The sequence below is a fragment of the Macrobrachium nipponense genome, chromosome 15 (assembly GCF_015104395.2).
Source record: "Macrobrachium nipponense isolate FS-2020 chromosome 15, ASM1510439v2, whole genome shotgun sequence".
Lineage (NCBI taxonomy): Eukaryota > Metazoa > Arthropoda > Malacostraca > Decapoda > Palaemonidae > Macrobrachium > Macrobrachium nipponense.
In genome coordinates, this window is record NC_087208.1 from 57632388 (window position 1) to 57647387 (window position 15000).

Here is a 15000-nt window from a genome sequence, read left to right on the forward strand (position 1 = left end):
ACTCCTAGTACTAGTACGACTACTACTACTATTCCTCCTACGGGTAACCGAGGACAGTGACGCAGAGACAAGACAGAGACTCCGAGTATTTATTTAAGTCTATAAAAAGAGAGATAAATCCTCCGTTTTTTTTCCAAATGACATCGATGTGTAGTACGTTGCGTAGTCCGAGTGTGAAGGACATGTGCGACTCGTCCGAAAACATGGACACGCGCTCCGAGCCCTCGCAGCAGGGCACGGACAACGACGGCGACGACGAGATCTCCGTCGGGAGCCACTCGCCGCTCCCCCGCCAGGATGACACCGACGACTCCATGATCGAGGTGGACGACAACACCAACGAGGAGGAGGAGGAGGAAGAAGAAGGCGACGACGAGAAGGGGGTGGCCAGCCCCAAGGTAGAGCCCCCGGACCCGGCCATGAGCCCCGGGCCGCCCAGGACGCCGCCGGCGGCCCACCAGGGCAACAACGCCCTCCTCCACAGGTCCCTCAAGTTCTCCATCGACAACATCCTCAAGCCGGACTTCGGGAGGCGCCTCAAGTGCGTCGAGACGAGCGAGCAGCCCGTGGACCTCTCGCGCGACCCGAACCGCGAGGGCGGCAAGAAGGGAGGGGGGCCCTTGGATCCGTCGAGGGCGCTGGCCGTGGCTCCCAACAGCCTGCTCATGAAGGAGAGAGAGGGCACGGGGAGCACCCTCTGGCCGGCGTGGGTCTACTGCACCCGCTACTCCGACAGACCTTCTGCAGGTAGGTAGGCAGCAGCAGCAGCAGGCCCTTGGGAGACAAAAGCACACTTAATTGCGCTTCTGAATTGGATAATTGCTCTCCTTCGAAGGATCGAAATTACTGCTGGTGGCAGGCACCTAATGGCGCATATACGTCACTCCCTTCGCGTCTTATCAACATGCGCAGGACTTTACGATGACCTCTTAACTGAAAGGACTTCGGTCCTTCCATGATCCTTCATGCAAAGGGTCATGGAAGGAAGGAGGAAGTGTCCTGGATTAGCCCAGACCCGAAGCAGAAAACAGTGGGAAGTTACGAAAAAGAAAGCAAGGGAGCTGGAAGAGAATTCCATAGCTCAGCTCTAGAGTGGGTGCAGGGGGGTTATTAATTCCTTTTAGCTGGTTCAACTGTCGCAAGAATAATTCAAATAGCATTGTTCAATTGCCCCTTTTATCTTTTTGTTTTATTACGTGTTTGGAATGAGACGCTAAACAGCAGACAAATCGATAATAATAATAATAATAATAATAATAATAATAATAACGAAGCTAAAATTTAATGATTATTTATACACACACACACACACACACACACACACACACATATATATATATATATATATATATATATATATATATATATATATATATATATATATAATATATATACGTATAATAAAAATACAGGTAGAGCTTTAAAAATAAAAAATAAACTGTTCTTTCTTGAGAATATAATAATAATAACGAAAGCTTTAATTATTATATATATATATATATATGCTAAAAAATACAAGTACAGTATCACTACTTACGTCATATGTTTCATTTATCAAAGAAATCTTTGCAAATTTAAATAAAAAATGTTCTTGAGAATACATAACAGAAGAAAAATGAGAATTTGGGGCCATAAAAAGTTTCAAACAATACTCACAATGAATCTCCTTTCATTATTATCAATTTTAACGACAAGGGAGTCCATTATGAATTTGATTGTGTATCGAGCGACGATGAAAACAGGCTTGGATACCGAATTCAGAAAATTGTAATATTTACACGAAACGAAATTTTTTTTTTTCTGAAGCTATTGTTATCAATATTTTTATCATTATAATTACTATAACTTTCTCTCTATCTTTTTATTCATGGTATACTGTATACACATGTTCAGATTCTGAAGAATTTATTGAATATTATTGCGTATTTTACTGTAGTTAAAATATTGTTAACTATGTATATATATATTGTATATAAACATATATAATACATATATACATATGTGTATATATGTGTGTATGTACGTATATATATAATATATAGGGTTACAATAATTGCTTTCAACATATCTAGTTTCGTAGGTGCTATTATTATTATTATCAATATTATTATTATTATTATTATTTCATTAATTTTTCTAGTCTCTGATTAAGGGCGCTTCACACTGGAAATAACAGTTGTATTATCATCACTATAATTACTCTTTCTAACTTGTTATGAAGCGCACTATACGTACTAAAGTTAACAAAATTGAAATAATATATCATCATCACCATACAAATCATGAATTTTTATATTTATTTATATCAAACGCACTGCATATCCGCATTCAGCGTCCGCGAGACCGACTTCTTATTCCTCAACTCTCTCTCTCTCTCTCTCTCTCTCTCTCTCTCTCTCTCTCTCTCTCTCTCTCTCTCTCTCTCTCTCATTTCAATATCTTCTTTGTCCCTCATGACAGAGGGACAAACGCCCCCCCCCCCCCCCCCCCTCCCCCCCCCCCCCCCCCCCCCCCCCCTGCCAATCGTTTCCAAAAACAAAAAAAGCCTCCTTTCGTCTCTGTTAATAACGATGCTACTTTATTTTTTATGCGTTATTGACTACAGTGGAGGCGGTTGGGGGAAGGCCTGACCCTTATTTCTTTATTAAATATATTTAATGATATATATGTCTAGTTTATATATATGATAGTTAATATTATATGTATAATCATATACACATATACACATATACTATATCATCAAATATGAACCTACTAATATCGTTCAATATCGAATTCCCGCTACACCTCAGGAATAGCTCACGTATACACCCAAGGGGGAATTATACGTGATAATCTCTTATCAATTATAATTCCCCTCGGGTGTCAGTTATTCCCGAGGTGTAGTGAATTCGATATCGAACGATAATTGCCGCTTAATTTTTGTGATATATACACATGAATATATATAAATACACATATACATGTGTATATATATATGTATATAATTTGTGTATATTTTTTAATAAATTATCATTTACAAAAAAAACCACTGGACAGTATTTCGATTCTGGGACGTCTGGACGACAAGTCGACGACAAATCATCGACATCTCGACGGCAAATCACCGACATCTCAGTACGAACAAATCATTGACGTGTCGTCGACAAATGATCGAAGTCTCGACGACAAATCGTCGCTAAGCGGTCGAGTATATTCGACCACGATCTCGGAGCGACAATTTCTTCATTCTCTCTTCTCTCTCTCTCTCTCTCTCTCTCTCTCTCTCTCTCTCTCTTATCCGCCGAGAAAACAAATTTCAATCTTAACATGTTTCTTCTTATTTTTCATATTATCGTTTTTTTTTTTTGTTTTTTTTTTTTTTTAAATCATTCGCACACCGTGGCGAATCAAGCGGTATCCAATTTTTGGGGCGATTTCTGTCCCCCCCCCCCTTCCCCCACGAGTAATTACGCGGGCGAAATGTCATTACACTGCAAAAATGGAAATACTGAATAAGAAAACTTTAAAAGGTCCAATAAGAAAAAAAAAAAAAAAATTCGGAAGATTAAACTGAAATCTTAAAAATTTGGAAAAATGTCAAATTGCAGAAGTCTTTCGGTTCTGGATTATACTGTATTTCATACAAAGTCTCGTCGTCTCTTTGCGAGTGATTTTCGTTGGCAGTCTCTCTCTCTCTCTCTCTCTCTCTCTCTCTCTCTGTATATATATATATATATGACATATATATATTATATATATATATATATATATATATATATATATATATATATATATATATATATATATATACATACATATTTATATATTCCCTTTACATATATGTAGTATAATATACATGTAAATATGTAGTGTATGCATATAGACATTTATATATATTACATTGTATATATTAATATATTATATATATATAATATATATATATATATATTATAAATATTATATATATATATAGTATATATATATATTTATATTTACATAAGATATTATTGCTGTTTATATAAATAACAGACAGCTGCGCTAGCGTAGATAAAGAATACACCCTTCTACATATAAATAACCTCATACATTGCTTAGTACTTTTCTGGTACCATATTCGACCTCACCTGCCATCGAAAATTCATTAGAGGTTTATCGGAAATATTTCAATATTTTACTGACATATTTATATTTTATGATTATTCGTAATGGAAAAATTCGGTATTCAGACTAATAAATACTAATTAAATTTTATTTGTCATAACCACTTTGTAAACACACTAAGCTGTACAGTTGTACACTCACACTAAGTATCAGCTTGTATTAAGTGCGGTAAAATTATATCACAATTCAATTGGGTTCGTGAATTTTCAGTATCTCAAAAAAAATTTTATTACAAAATTTTATTACATGGAAGAAATAAAATTCATCATATAAAATATGATCAACCCTCACGTGAGGTTTTATAAACTAATTAGATAAACATTGGGTTGAAATCGATTTATCAACAAAATAATTTTGTGAACTTGAAAAAAATATAAAATACTAAAAAATCATTTCCAGGACTTTACATCTAAATGATTGACACAATAATGAAGAAAGAAAATCAAAATGATTTACTCAGATTTCTGTCGAATTCATTTCAATACACAAAAAAAATTAATACGAAGTATTTGACAGATCTTTTCATTATCGGCAATTTATGCGTCCCTCAATTCTTCTCTATTAAATAAGTTTTCACTCATTTTTTTTTGGTATTTTGATTCTAAGCCGTATTTTTAACACATTGGTTTTTTATTTACAAGTCCTGCATTGCATTTCATATACGCATTATTTACAGTAATATAAATTTTGCCATGTGTAGAATCATATGTGTATGTATATGTTTGCATGAACTGTATGTATATATGTATACAAATTACGCCGAATTACTTTAATGGGGGAAGAATGGGGAGGGGTATAGCTACAGAGAGAACAATTCGGAGCAGTTTCTCTGCTCTCTCTCTCCTTCTCCATCTTCTCGTCTCTCTCTCTCTCTTCTCTCTCTCTCGATCTTATATATAATTAATTCATATATATATATATACATATATACATATTAATATATATATATATATTATATATATCCTAGTATAATTATATATAGATAATATACACACACATATTACAAACATTAGGACAATCGCAATCATCCACAGGTTGAAGCAGTAATCATCAGTCTCCGATGATGATAATGACTGATAAACGCCTATTATCATTATTATTAATATTATTCCACGTCTGGTGTCGGGCTCTTTTGATAATAGCTGATACCTTTAACTATATATATTTATGTGTGTATATATACATATAGTATATATATATATATATATATATATATATATATATATATATATACAATTAGTTAAAGCATCTGGTTTTATATATATAGTACACACACATGTAAAGGTATATAGGTGAAGTGTATTATAATTATTATTATTACTTATTATTTTATTATATAGTTGTGGATTTTTATGACAAAGATTGTTCTTCACGAGATTGTGAATTTCCTTTTCTTCTTTGCTTCGTATTATTATCTATTATTAAAAAATGGACAAACTAACAGTTCATGCCAACAGAATTCCCACAAGCCCTGACAAGTCTTCAATGGACAACATTTTTCAATAATAATTAAGAACAGTTACAAATGAACTAAAACATCGTTAACAACAGTATAAAATAGAAGCCAAATTAATAATAGCAACAATATTAACATAAACACTATGAGTGACTGACCTCCAATAATTAGCCGTATCTGTAGTCGGCCCCATGACCTGAAATGAAACTAATATTATTAATACGGTGACTCATTTCAACACTTCCCCATACAATACCTTACAATTGTTTAAGTCTCTCTCTCTCTCGTCTCCTCTCTCTCTCTCTCTCTCTCTCTCTCTCTCTCTATATATATATATATATATATATATATATATGTGTGATATATATATATATATATATTATATATATATATATATATATATACAGCATTATTATTATATGTGTGTGTATGTTATATGATGAATGCATATATATGTATATATATTTATTTGTGTATGTAGCTATATCTGTGTATATACATATAAATAACATACATTTAAGTAAGTTTGTCTTTCTCTTTACATAATTATATATGTTTGATTGCATTGTGTGATTGCTAATAATAATAATAATAATAATAATAATAATAATAATAATAATAATAATAATAATAATAATAAATCAAAGACGGCCTTAAAATAAAAACATCCACCACTAACATCATCACCGCCATTACCACCATCACCAACGCAATCAATGAACATCAAGAATCACATCAATTACACCAATTAAAAAGTCACCTGCAATTTACCCGTTTGTGGATTGAATAACTCCCAGACAAGATAACCCGCCCCCCGTAATGCAGACCAATTACGCAGTAACGTAAACCCAATTACGAAGGCGACCGGGTAATTCAAGATAAAGTAGTGGAAATGCCAGTAATGCGCTATTCAAAATCATCAAATATTTAGGCAGTCACTGACCGGACAGGGACCATAAGTAAATATATCAGTTTTTGAATGTTGCCCTCAAAGGCCAAAGAGACTGACCTGTAATTATGTGCAAGCTGACATGTGTTCGGTTAGATCGTCGAGATGAGATGGGTTCATAAATTTGTAGTATGCCTTTAGGATGACCTCATTCCAGACCGTAAACACATATGTATATATATATGCATATATACATAAATACATATATATATATATATATATATATATAGTATATATATATATAGTCATATAACATTACCGTGATTTATATATACTACATACATCGAGCTACAAATGTCCCTTAATATCTAATTCGCTCTACCTCGGAATTAATATATTTTCATATACGTTATCGACTAAAAAATCAACATTCGGTTAACATATATGAAAAACATATTAATTCCGAGGATAGAGCATAATAAGTAAATAAAGGACATTTCTAGCTCGATGTAATATATCTTGTAATACTATATATTAATATATATAGTATATATATATATAATCTTTATATATATATATATATTACTTATATATAAATTATTAACCGAAGGGGAATTTTTTTCGGTTGATATTATAATCTCGTCCTCTTGTGGATTCGAACCAGCGCGCAGAGGAGACAATCAGGACTTCAGTGACGTTACCGACTGTTTCGAATCCACGAGGACGAGAAATATTATCATCAGCTAAAAAAAAAAAATTCCCCTTCGGGTAACGTAATACGAAAATATATTAATTCCAAGGTAGAGCGAATTGGATAATTAAAGGACATCGGTAGCTTAATGCATGTATATATGTGATCAGACACACACACAACACACACATATATTTATATATATATTATATATAAATATATAATAATATTATTTAAGATATTTAATTAAATTCAAAAAATTATTATTATCTACTTTATAATTTTAACTTAAATTTCTCCAAAATTATTATTTTGTTTTTTACCAGCGTCTTTAGTAGAGATCAAGGTGTCGGGATTGGTCCGTATTCCGCGTTAACCAGTAAGTTACATACGTAGAATTTTGATAGGTGTCCCAATTAAATGGGGGGGGGGGGGGGGGCGGTTTCATATAAACCCGAATAAATCAGAGCTGGTCCCAAGCCCGGATAAACAGGAAGGGGGTTGCTGGCCAGGAAGGTCAACTGTCCGTCAAACATCTGCCAAAACCAATTACGAAATGAGCTGTTCAAGGTAGAGAAGCAGCTGGAGGATGTCGTTAAAAACAGCGACCCTGACTAGGGATTAAGGCTGAAGGAAGAAGAAAAGAAAATGACGGAAGACGAACAACTGCCAATGAAATTGGATATTCACCAAAGTCCCGTGATAACCAAACTTAAGTAAACGAACTTGGGCATGTTCTATCGATATGAGCGTATTCGAACCCCGTTTAACATTAGTACACAGAAAAAAATCTTAAATTTAAAGCCTCTATTGAATTAATAGATAAATCTTACGATTACAAATTATAAATGTTCTATTGAGTTCCACGTTGGACGAGTCGATTTCGCGCTCGGCTACCAATCCGGTGGTCTGAAGTTCGATTCTCGGCTCGGCCAACGCGGAACCAGAGGGATTTATTTCTGGAGATAGAAATTTATTTCTCGATATAATGTGGTTCTGATCCCACAATAAGCTGTAGGTCCCGTTGCTAGGTATCCAATTGGTTCGTAGTTACGTAAAAATATCTAATCCTTCGGGCCAGCCCTTGGAGAGCTGTTAATCAGCTCAGTGGTCTGGTAAAACTAAGATATACTTAACTTTTATTTCTCTCTATATAGGTTTTTGGCATTATGCCAAGCACTGGGGCAACTAAGGCCATTCAGCGCTGAAATGAAATTGACAGTAAAAGGTTTGAAAGGTGTAACAGGAGGAAAACCTCAAAAGCAGTTGCACTATGAAACAATTGTTAGGAGAGGGTGGACAGTAAGATGGAAGAGAGAGAATATGAACGGAGGTACAGTAAAAGGAATGGAAGTAGTTGCAGCTAGGGGACCTTAGAAAGGGACGCTGCAAAGAACCTTAAGTAGTGCCTACATTGCACCGAATGAGGTGCACTGACGGCACTACCACCTACGGGGATAAATGATCTATTAGGATAAAGGAAAATTCTCATTTAAAATCCCACGTTAAATTAAATTATATAAAGTTGACGAGAGGAATTTATGCATATAATCTATAGGTAAACTCACGCGGGCTACACATATTGCTGATTAGTCTTCCGTGTAACTGTGCCAAGCTAGATTTTCAGTGAAATCTCTGACTCAGCAGTTCAGAGATCACTGTGACAGTGACTAGAGCATTGTTTTTCATAAAAGCCATCCCTTTTCTGGTATGGCGTATTAAAAAAAACTATTATTAAGTTTTATTAATAATTTGAAAACCAAAGTATGACCGCAGGTGTTTTTATTAAACACGTTATGATAATAATAATAATAATAATAATAATAATAATAATAATAATAATAATAATAATAATATCAACAAAAGTGACAGTAACTGTATTAATAAAAACTGTATAATACTAAAGTTTAGTTATTTCCAACTGGGTAAAATACAGTGAGAGAGAGAGAAATGATAACGGACGACATTCAATGTTTGAATATTCCGCGTTAACTTCTACTGTCCCTTTCAATATACTTTATTCAGATGAGGCAGGAAAAAAAAAAGCAATACGAACTACCATACAATGTACAGATATAGTCAGACGGATAGAAAATTGAAGATATTTCTCAATAACTTATCTGTAGAAATACAGATCTAAGGAAGGAAGTTATTATTATTATTATTATTATTATTATTATTATTATTGGTTGGCCGTCCCTTGAAGTTTCTGTAAACTAGCTTGTGGGTATAAACATGATATTATTGTACATCTGGCTTCATGCGCCTTTCTGAAAATGGGTTTAGAGAGAGCCGAGGAAACGTCGAGGAATAAATGAACTTTGACCAGCTATTATTATTATTTATTTTATTTATTTGTATTATTATTATTATTATTATTATTACTATTATTATTATTACTAAAAAGAATAAATTACTATACACTGCATTATATTACTGACAAGATTCGTCAGTACAGAATTAATGAGATGTAAAGTTTAGGGTTATTAACGGTACACTGTAATACAAAACAAACTAATTCTTTCCTTTGTCTTATACAAAGAACGGCATCAGTTGCACTTCAACAGCGCCTTCGCAATTAACAAACAAATAAAGACGAAAATAAATTCTAATAATAATAGATTCATGAAAATTGGTCATTTATTTCATATATTTGATTCCTGTTGCGAAACGAAAAAATTACGACACGAAAAACAGCAAATAAAATTCATATGGACAAAGATGCTCCCATGAATAAAAAATAAAGTGCATTAAACGGACGCCAATATTAAATGAATATATACATAAAAGCATTCATTTTTCCCAGAGTAACTCCGACGCGTAAACAGAAAATGAATTAATATGTATAGAAGTCTCCTAAATAAACTCTATTTCAGGACCTGCGATGAATAAGCACCTACTAAATTGATAGGGGCTTTGAAATATACATATATACATGTATACATTACTATTATGAACTAATGCAAGTACACTTATTGACAAGTGATCACCTCTAAACGTAATGCAACTTATAATTTATTCAGGGGACGCAGACATAGCAATGAAATAGTGGCCGAGTCAATAATGAGGTTTAAAAAAAAATATTCTACATATTAAATGAATGCTTATTTATGTATTTATGTCATATATTTCTCTCTCTCTCTCTCTCTCTCTCTCTCTCTCTCTCTCCAGAAATCAAATTGTACATCACCTTAAGTAGAAGAGTTTATCAAATTTTATGTCACATTCCCATTAAAAAATAGTTTAGTGAATTCTTTCTCTTTTTCTCTCCCCTGAAATGGAATTGTCGATCAGCTTAAGCAGAAAAATGTTGACGAATTTTATCACCACAAATCTTACACCAAAAAATGTAGTTTTGTTATTATCTCTCTCTCTCTCTCTCTTTGTCACGTTAAGTTCACCTATTCATTTATCTACTTATTTACCTATTTATCAATCACCTACATATTCATCTACCTCAAACGAACCACATATAGTAAAGCCTTTATTTGAGCGCTCTCTCTGTCTGTCTGTCTGTCTCTGTCTCTCTCGAGTGAAATCGACTTGTCCATCAGTAACAGTCAATGGCTGTATCCTTCTGTCTGGTAGGAAAAAACAAAATCCTAACAAAACATTTTGACAAAGGAACCTCTCTTTCCCTTTTCTCTAACCCCCTCCCCCATACACCCCTGAAAGGCCACCTCATCCCTCCCTCCCCCTACATGTATGTATACCCCTTCCCCTCTCCCCCCCACCCCCGTACAAATGGGTCTCGTCACGGGAGTATGATTTTGATATCGATGTGTAAATCTCCTCTCTCTCTCACTCTCTCTCAACTGACAATGTCGGAAAAATTTCACTTCTGGTCCTGTAAACCAACGGCCAACCCTCTCTCTCTCTCTCCAGTAACACAGAACTCTCCATACAATAGTTTCTTTGTCACAAATCTCACATTGAAAAATATGGCTTTTTTTTATAATCTCTCTCCTCTCTCTCTCTCTCTCTCTCTCTCTCTCTCTCTCTCTCTCTCTCTCCGTGTCCTGTTGCTGAAGTAGCAAGTCCACAAGGTTTCTTCTAAATACATATATGAATATCACAAAGTAAAAACGAAAACATAAGTTGCATTTCTGTACTGTTTGTTCAAATACTATTACTATTTCAAATTTACATATAAATGTTAAGTGACTGCAATGATGATGATAGTTATCGGTGCGGTAATAATTTGATGTCAGCACTAATATAATACAATAATTAATAATAATAAATAATAATAATAATCAATAATAATAATAACATTAATAATAATCCAATTAGCTTCTATAGGTGTAACGATATCTACATTGGTTAATATCATGTGATACTATCGGCTAATAATAATAATAATAATAATAATAATAATATAATAATAATAATAATAATCAAAATAATAATTATATCATCATTTATCTATAAAAACTAAAAAAACTATATATCTAAAAAATAATCTTCAAAGAAAAAATCCGCCCAGTTGAATAATAATAATAATAATAATAATAATAATAATAATAATAATAATAATAATAATAATAATAATAATAATATCATTTATCTATAAAAGCTAAAAATAACCTATATATATTAAAAAAAATATTATAATAAAAGATCTCTGTGAATAATAATAAAAATAATAATATAATAATAATAAAATAATAATAATCAATTTTATAATAATATAACCTAAAAAAACTATATATTAAAAAATAATCTTAAAAAAAAAGATTTCTATGAAACGATTCCTCGCACCTTTTTTTTAAAAAAGGCTGCGAGAAATTAATTCAAAAGTCACAAACCTTTCACAAACCTTTTAAAAAAAGCAGCGAGGAATCCATTCAAAAGTCACAAACCCTTGCAAGAAGGTCAGTCCACCTATCTATATTACCTCCATAAGCCAATCTCACTCCTCTTTCCTTTTTTCTTATTTTTATTTGTTTTTATGAATCTTTATTGTTCGCCTCATTCACAAAGCGATATGTCAACCACTATCTTTATGCGCAAGATAAATCATTTTCGCTACGTATATATGCTGCGCAAGTCTGTGCGCTTTTGTTTGTGTGTGGTGCACGTGTTCACGTGTACGTGTGTGTGTGTGTGTGTGTGTGTGGAGAAATAAGGTAAATGCACAACTATGAAGCTGATTTATTGCGGAAAAAAAGTTTTTATGTTGTCAGCTGAAATCGTAAGAATGTATTTATTTTTTATTTTTTTGCTCTCTTTAAATATCTGAGGATCAACAGCAGCTTTAGTAAAGATGTTTTTTTTTCTATGCATTGGTTTAGGTCATGCATAATTTTTTTTTTTTTACGGGGGCGGGGATTACTTGCATGATAGATATCATAAAATGTTTTTTTTTTTTTTTTTTTTTTTTTTTTTTTTTTTTTTGGGGGGGGGGAGCCGGGGATTCCTGCGGATATATATTCCGTGAGTGATACTCAAAATATGTCCTGAGGTTTCCGTCAGTATACATTTATATATATATATATATATATATATACTATATATATAATATATATATATATATAATATATTAATAATATACACTCAAGCATCAGCAACAAGAAACTCATTGTTATCTTATATGGACCTGTGTAGCAGAGGTAATGTCACTATACCAATAATATCCCTCATCTAAAACGCATACTAGGTTCTAATATCCCGGCCAGGGTAGGTTTTCTTTGTTTGTTTGTTTGTAAGGTGTTTTCACGTTGCATGGTACCAGTGGTTATTCAGCAACGGGACCAACGGCTTTATACGTGACTTCCGAACCACGTCAAAAGTGAACTTCTATCACCAGAAATACACATCTCTGACCCCTCAGTGGATTGCCCGAGAATCGAACTCGCGGCCACCGAGGTGGCATGCCAATACCAATCCGACCACGCCACTGAGGCGCCAGGTCAGGGTAGGTGAGAATTTATCCGTGAAAACGATAATGGCTAAAACACATATCTCACGAAAAAATAAATGAAATAAAAACTTTGCGGACAAGATTAAATAAAACCTCGCTAAAGGATTAACTCGTTTGTTGTTGTTGAATTCGTGGACATTAAATTGACAGGAAAGTATTTGAGCTGCAGTTCCATTTAAAAACACCTTGGCTAAAATGGCGAGCTTTTCTTCAGGCAAATAAGAATGTAAATAAATAAATATAATATACTTTGTTACGGCTCATGGCCGCATGCGGAACAACTGGATGGTGGGAAATACAGGTTGTCCATAAAGTCCCAGTACCATTACAAGTATTTATTGCTCAGAATGGTACAGGGACTTTATGGACACCCTGCACATGTGCGGCATAAGTGAACAACTGAAACGCTTACAAAATTATCAATAATTTTTATAAATAGATTAATTAGATGTAGAAACAATTAAAAGAAGATAGACCAGCTATTGAAGAATAACTCCCCTATCTCACTAGCGTCCTCCAAACATATAATCAAAATAAATTCTAATGATAACTCATTTAGGCTATTCAAAGTATGGTTAAATTCTTTAAAAAAAAAATTCTTCAATGAAAAACAATTCCTTAAAAAAGAAAAAAAAAAAAAAAAAAATATATATATATAATATATATATAAAACCTCTATTAGTTTGGAATTGGAGATTTTCTCTCTCTCTCTCTCTCTTCTCCTCTCTCTCTCTCTCTCTCCTCTCTCTCTCTCATCCTATGGGGACATTCCGACTGTTATCTCGCGGTCAATTAAAAATCCCACGAAGTGATAGGCGATGCGGAGATGGAGATAAGAGGCGGTGTAGGAGATAAGGAACAAGAATGTAGAGAGAGAGAGAGAGAGAGAGAGAGAGTTATTTCATTGTTTAAAATCTGAACGAGTGGCGTATACTTACCTACCAGGGTGCGGTAACTGTTAGGTTACCCAATGTATTATTATTATTATTATTATGATTCTATTATATGATTATTACTATTATTATTTTATCGTCCTCAACTGTAAGACTACCCAATGTATTATTACTATTATTATTATCATCGTCCTCAACTATAAGGCTACCCAATGTATTATTATTATTATTATTCATTGATATTATCGTCTCAACTGGTTAGGTTAATCAATGCATTATTATTATTATTATTAATATATTATATTAGTATTATATAAATAAAAATTTAAATACATTAAAGACTTTATACGCACATGCAATATTATTGTAGACCTGCAACCATTGTCATCATTTTCGACACAGAAAATTGTGCCACATTATCATCATTATCATTATCGTCCTCAACTGATAGGTTAATCAATGTATTGCCATTATTATTACTAATTATTATCGTCCTCAACTGTTAGATTAATCAATGCAGATTTATTATTATTATTATTATTATTTATTATTATTATTATTATATTATTATTATTACTTTTTTTATTTTCGCCATTCTTTATCGTATCATTATTATAGGTTATTCCTTGTCACCGAGAGTCTTATCATCATTAATATCGTCACGGAAATATCACCTTGATTTCTTCCTCGTTATCATTATTATAGGCTTACTAATTATCGCTTTATATCATGATTTTTATTATTATCATTACGCTAATCGTCACCATTATCATTAGCAGTTATCACTGCTACCAGTGGGAGTTGTAATGGCAAAAATCATATCATTTCTTCGGCTATCACTTACATGACTATCATCGCTGCTACTATTGCTTCCGGTGGAGGATACCCCTTCCCTCCCCCTCCCCTCTCCTCCTACCCCTCCAAAGAGCCCCCTCCCTCTCCTTCCTTCGCCTCCAAAGAACCCCCTCCCCTCCCTCCTCCTCCCTCCCTCTCCCTTCCCCCGAA

At 33.4% G+C, this 15000-nt stretch overlaps 2 protein-coding genes across 4 annotated transcripts in view; one reads left to right on the plus strand and one right to left on the minus strand.

The window, feature by feature from the left end:
• Positions 1–5795, minus strand: part of LOC135194971 (ataxin-2 homolog) — a 182173-nt gene extending 176378 nt beyond the window's left edge. The window contains exon 1 of the mRNA XM_064221219.1: positions 5758–5795. Within this exon, the coding sequence (XP_064077289.1) occupies positions 5758–5792 (35 nt within the window). The 5' untranslated portion in view covers positions 5793–5795. The remainder of the gene's footprint in view (positions 1–5757) is intronic.
• Positions 1–15000, plus strand: part of LOC135194975 (homeobox protein engrailed-2b-like) — a 217205-nt gene that overhangs the window by 868 nt on the left and 201337 nt on the right. For all 3 annotated transcript variants that reach the window (XM_064221228.1, XM_064221229.1, XM_064221230.1), the window contains exon 1: positions 1–747. This exon is cut by the window's left edge and continues 868 nt beyond it. In XM_064221228.1, coding sequence (XP_064077298.1) covers positions 138–747 — 610 coding nt within the window. In that variant the 5' untranslated portion in view covers positions 1–137. The remainder of the gene's footprint in view (positions 748–15000) is intronic.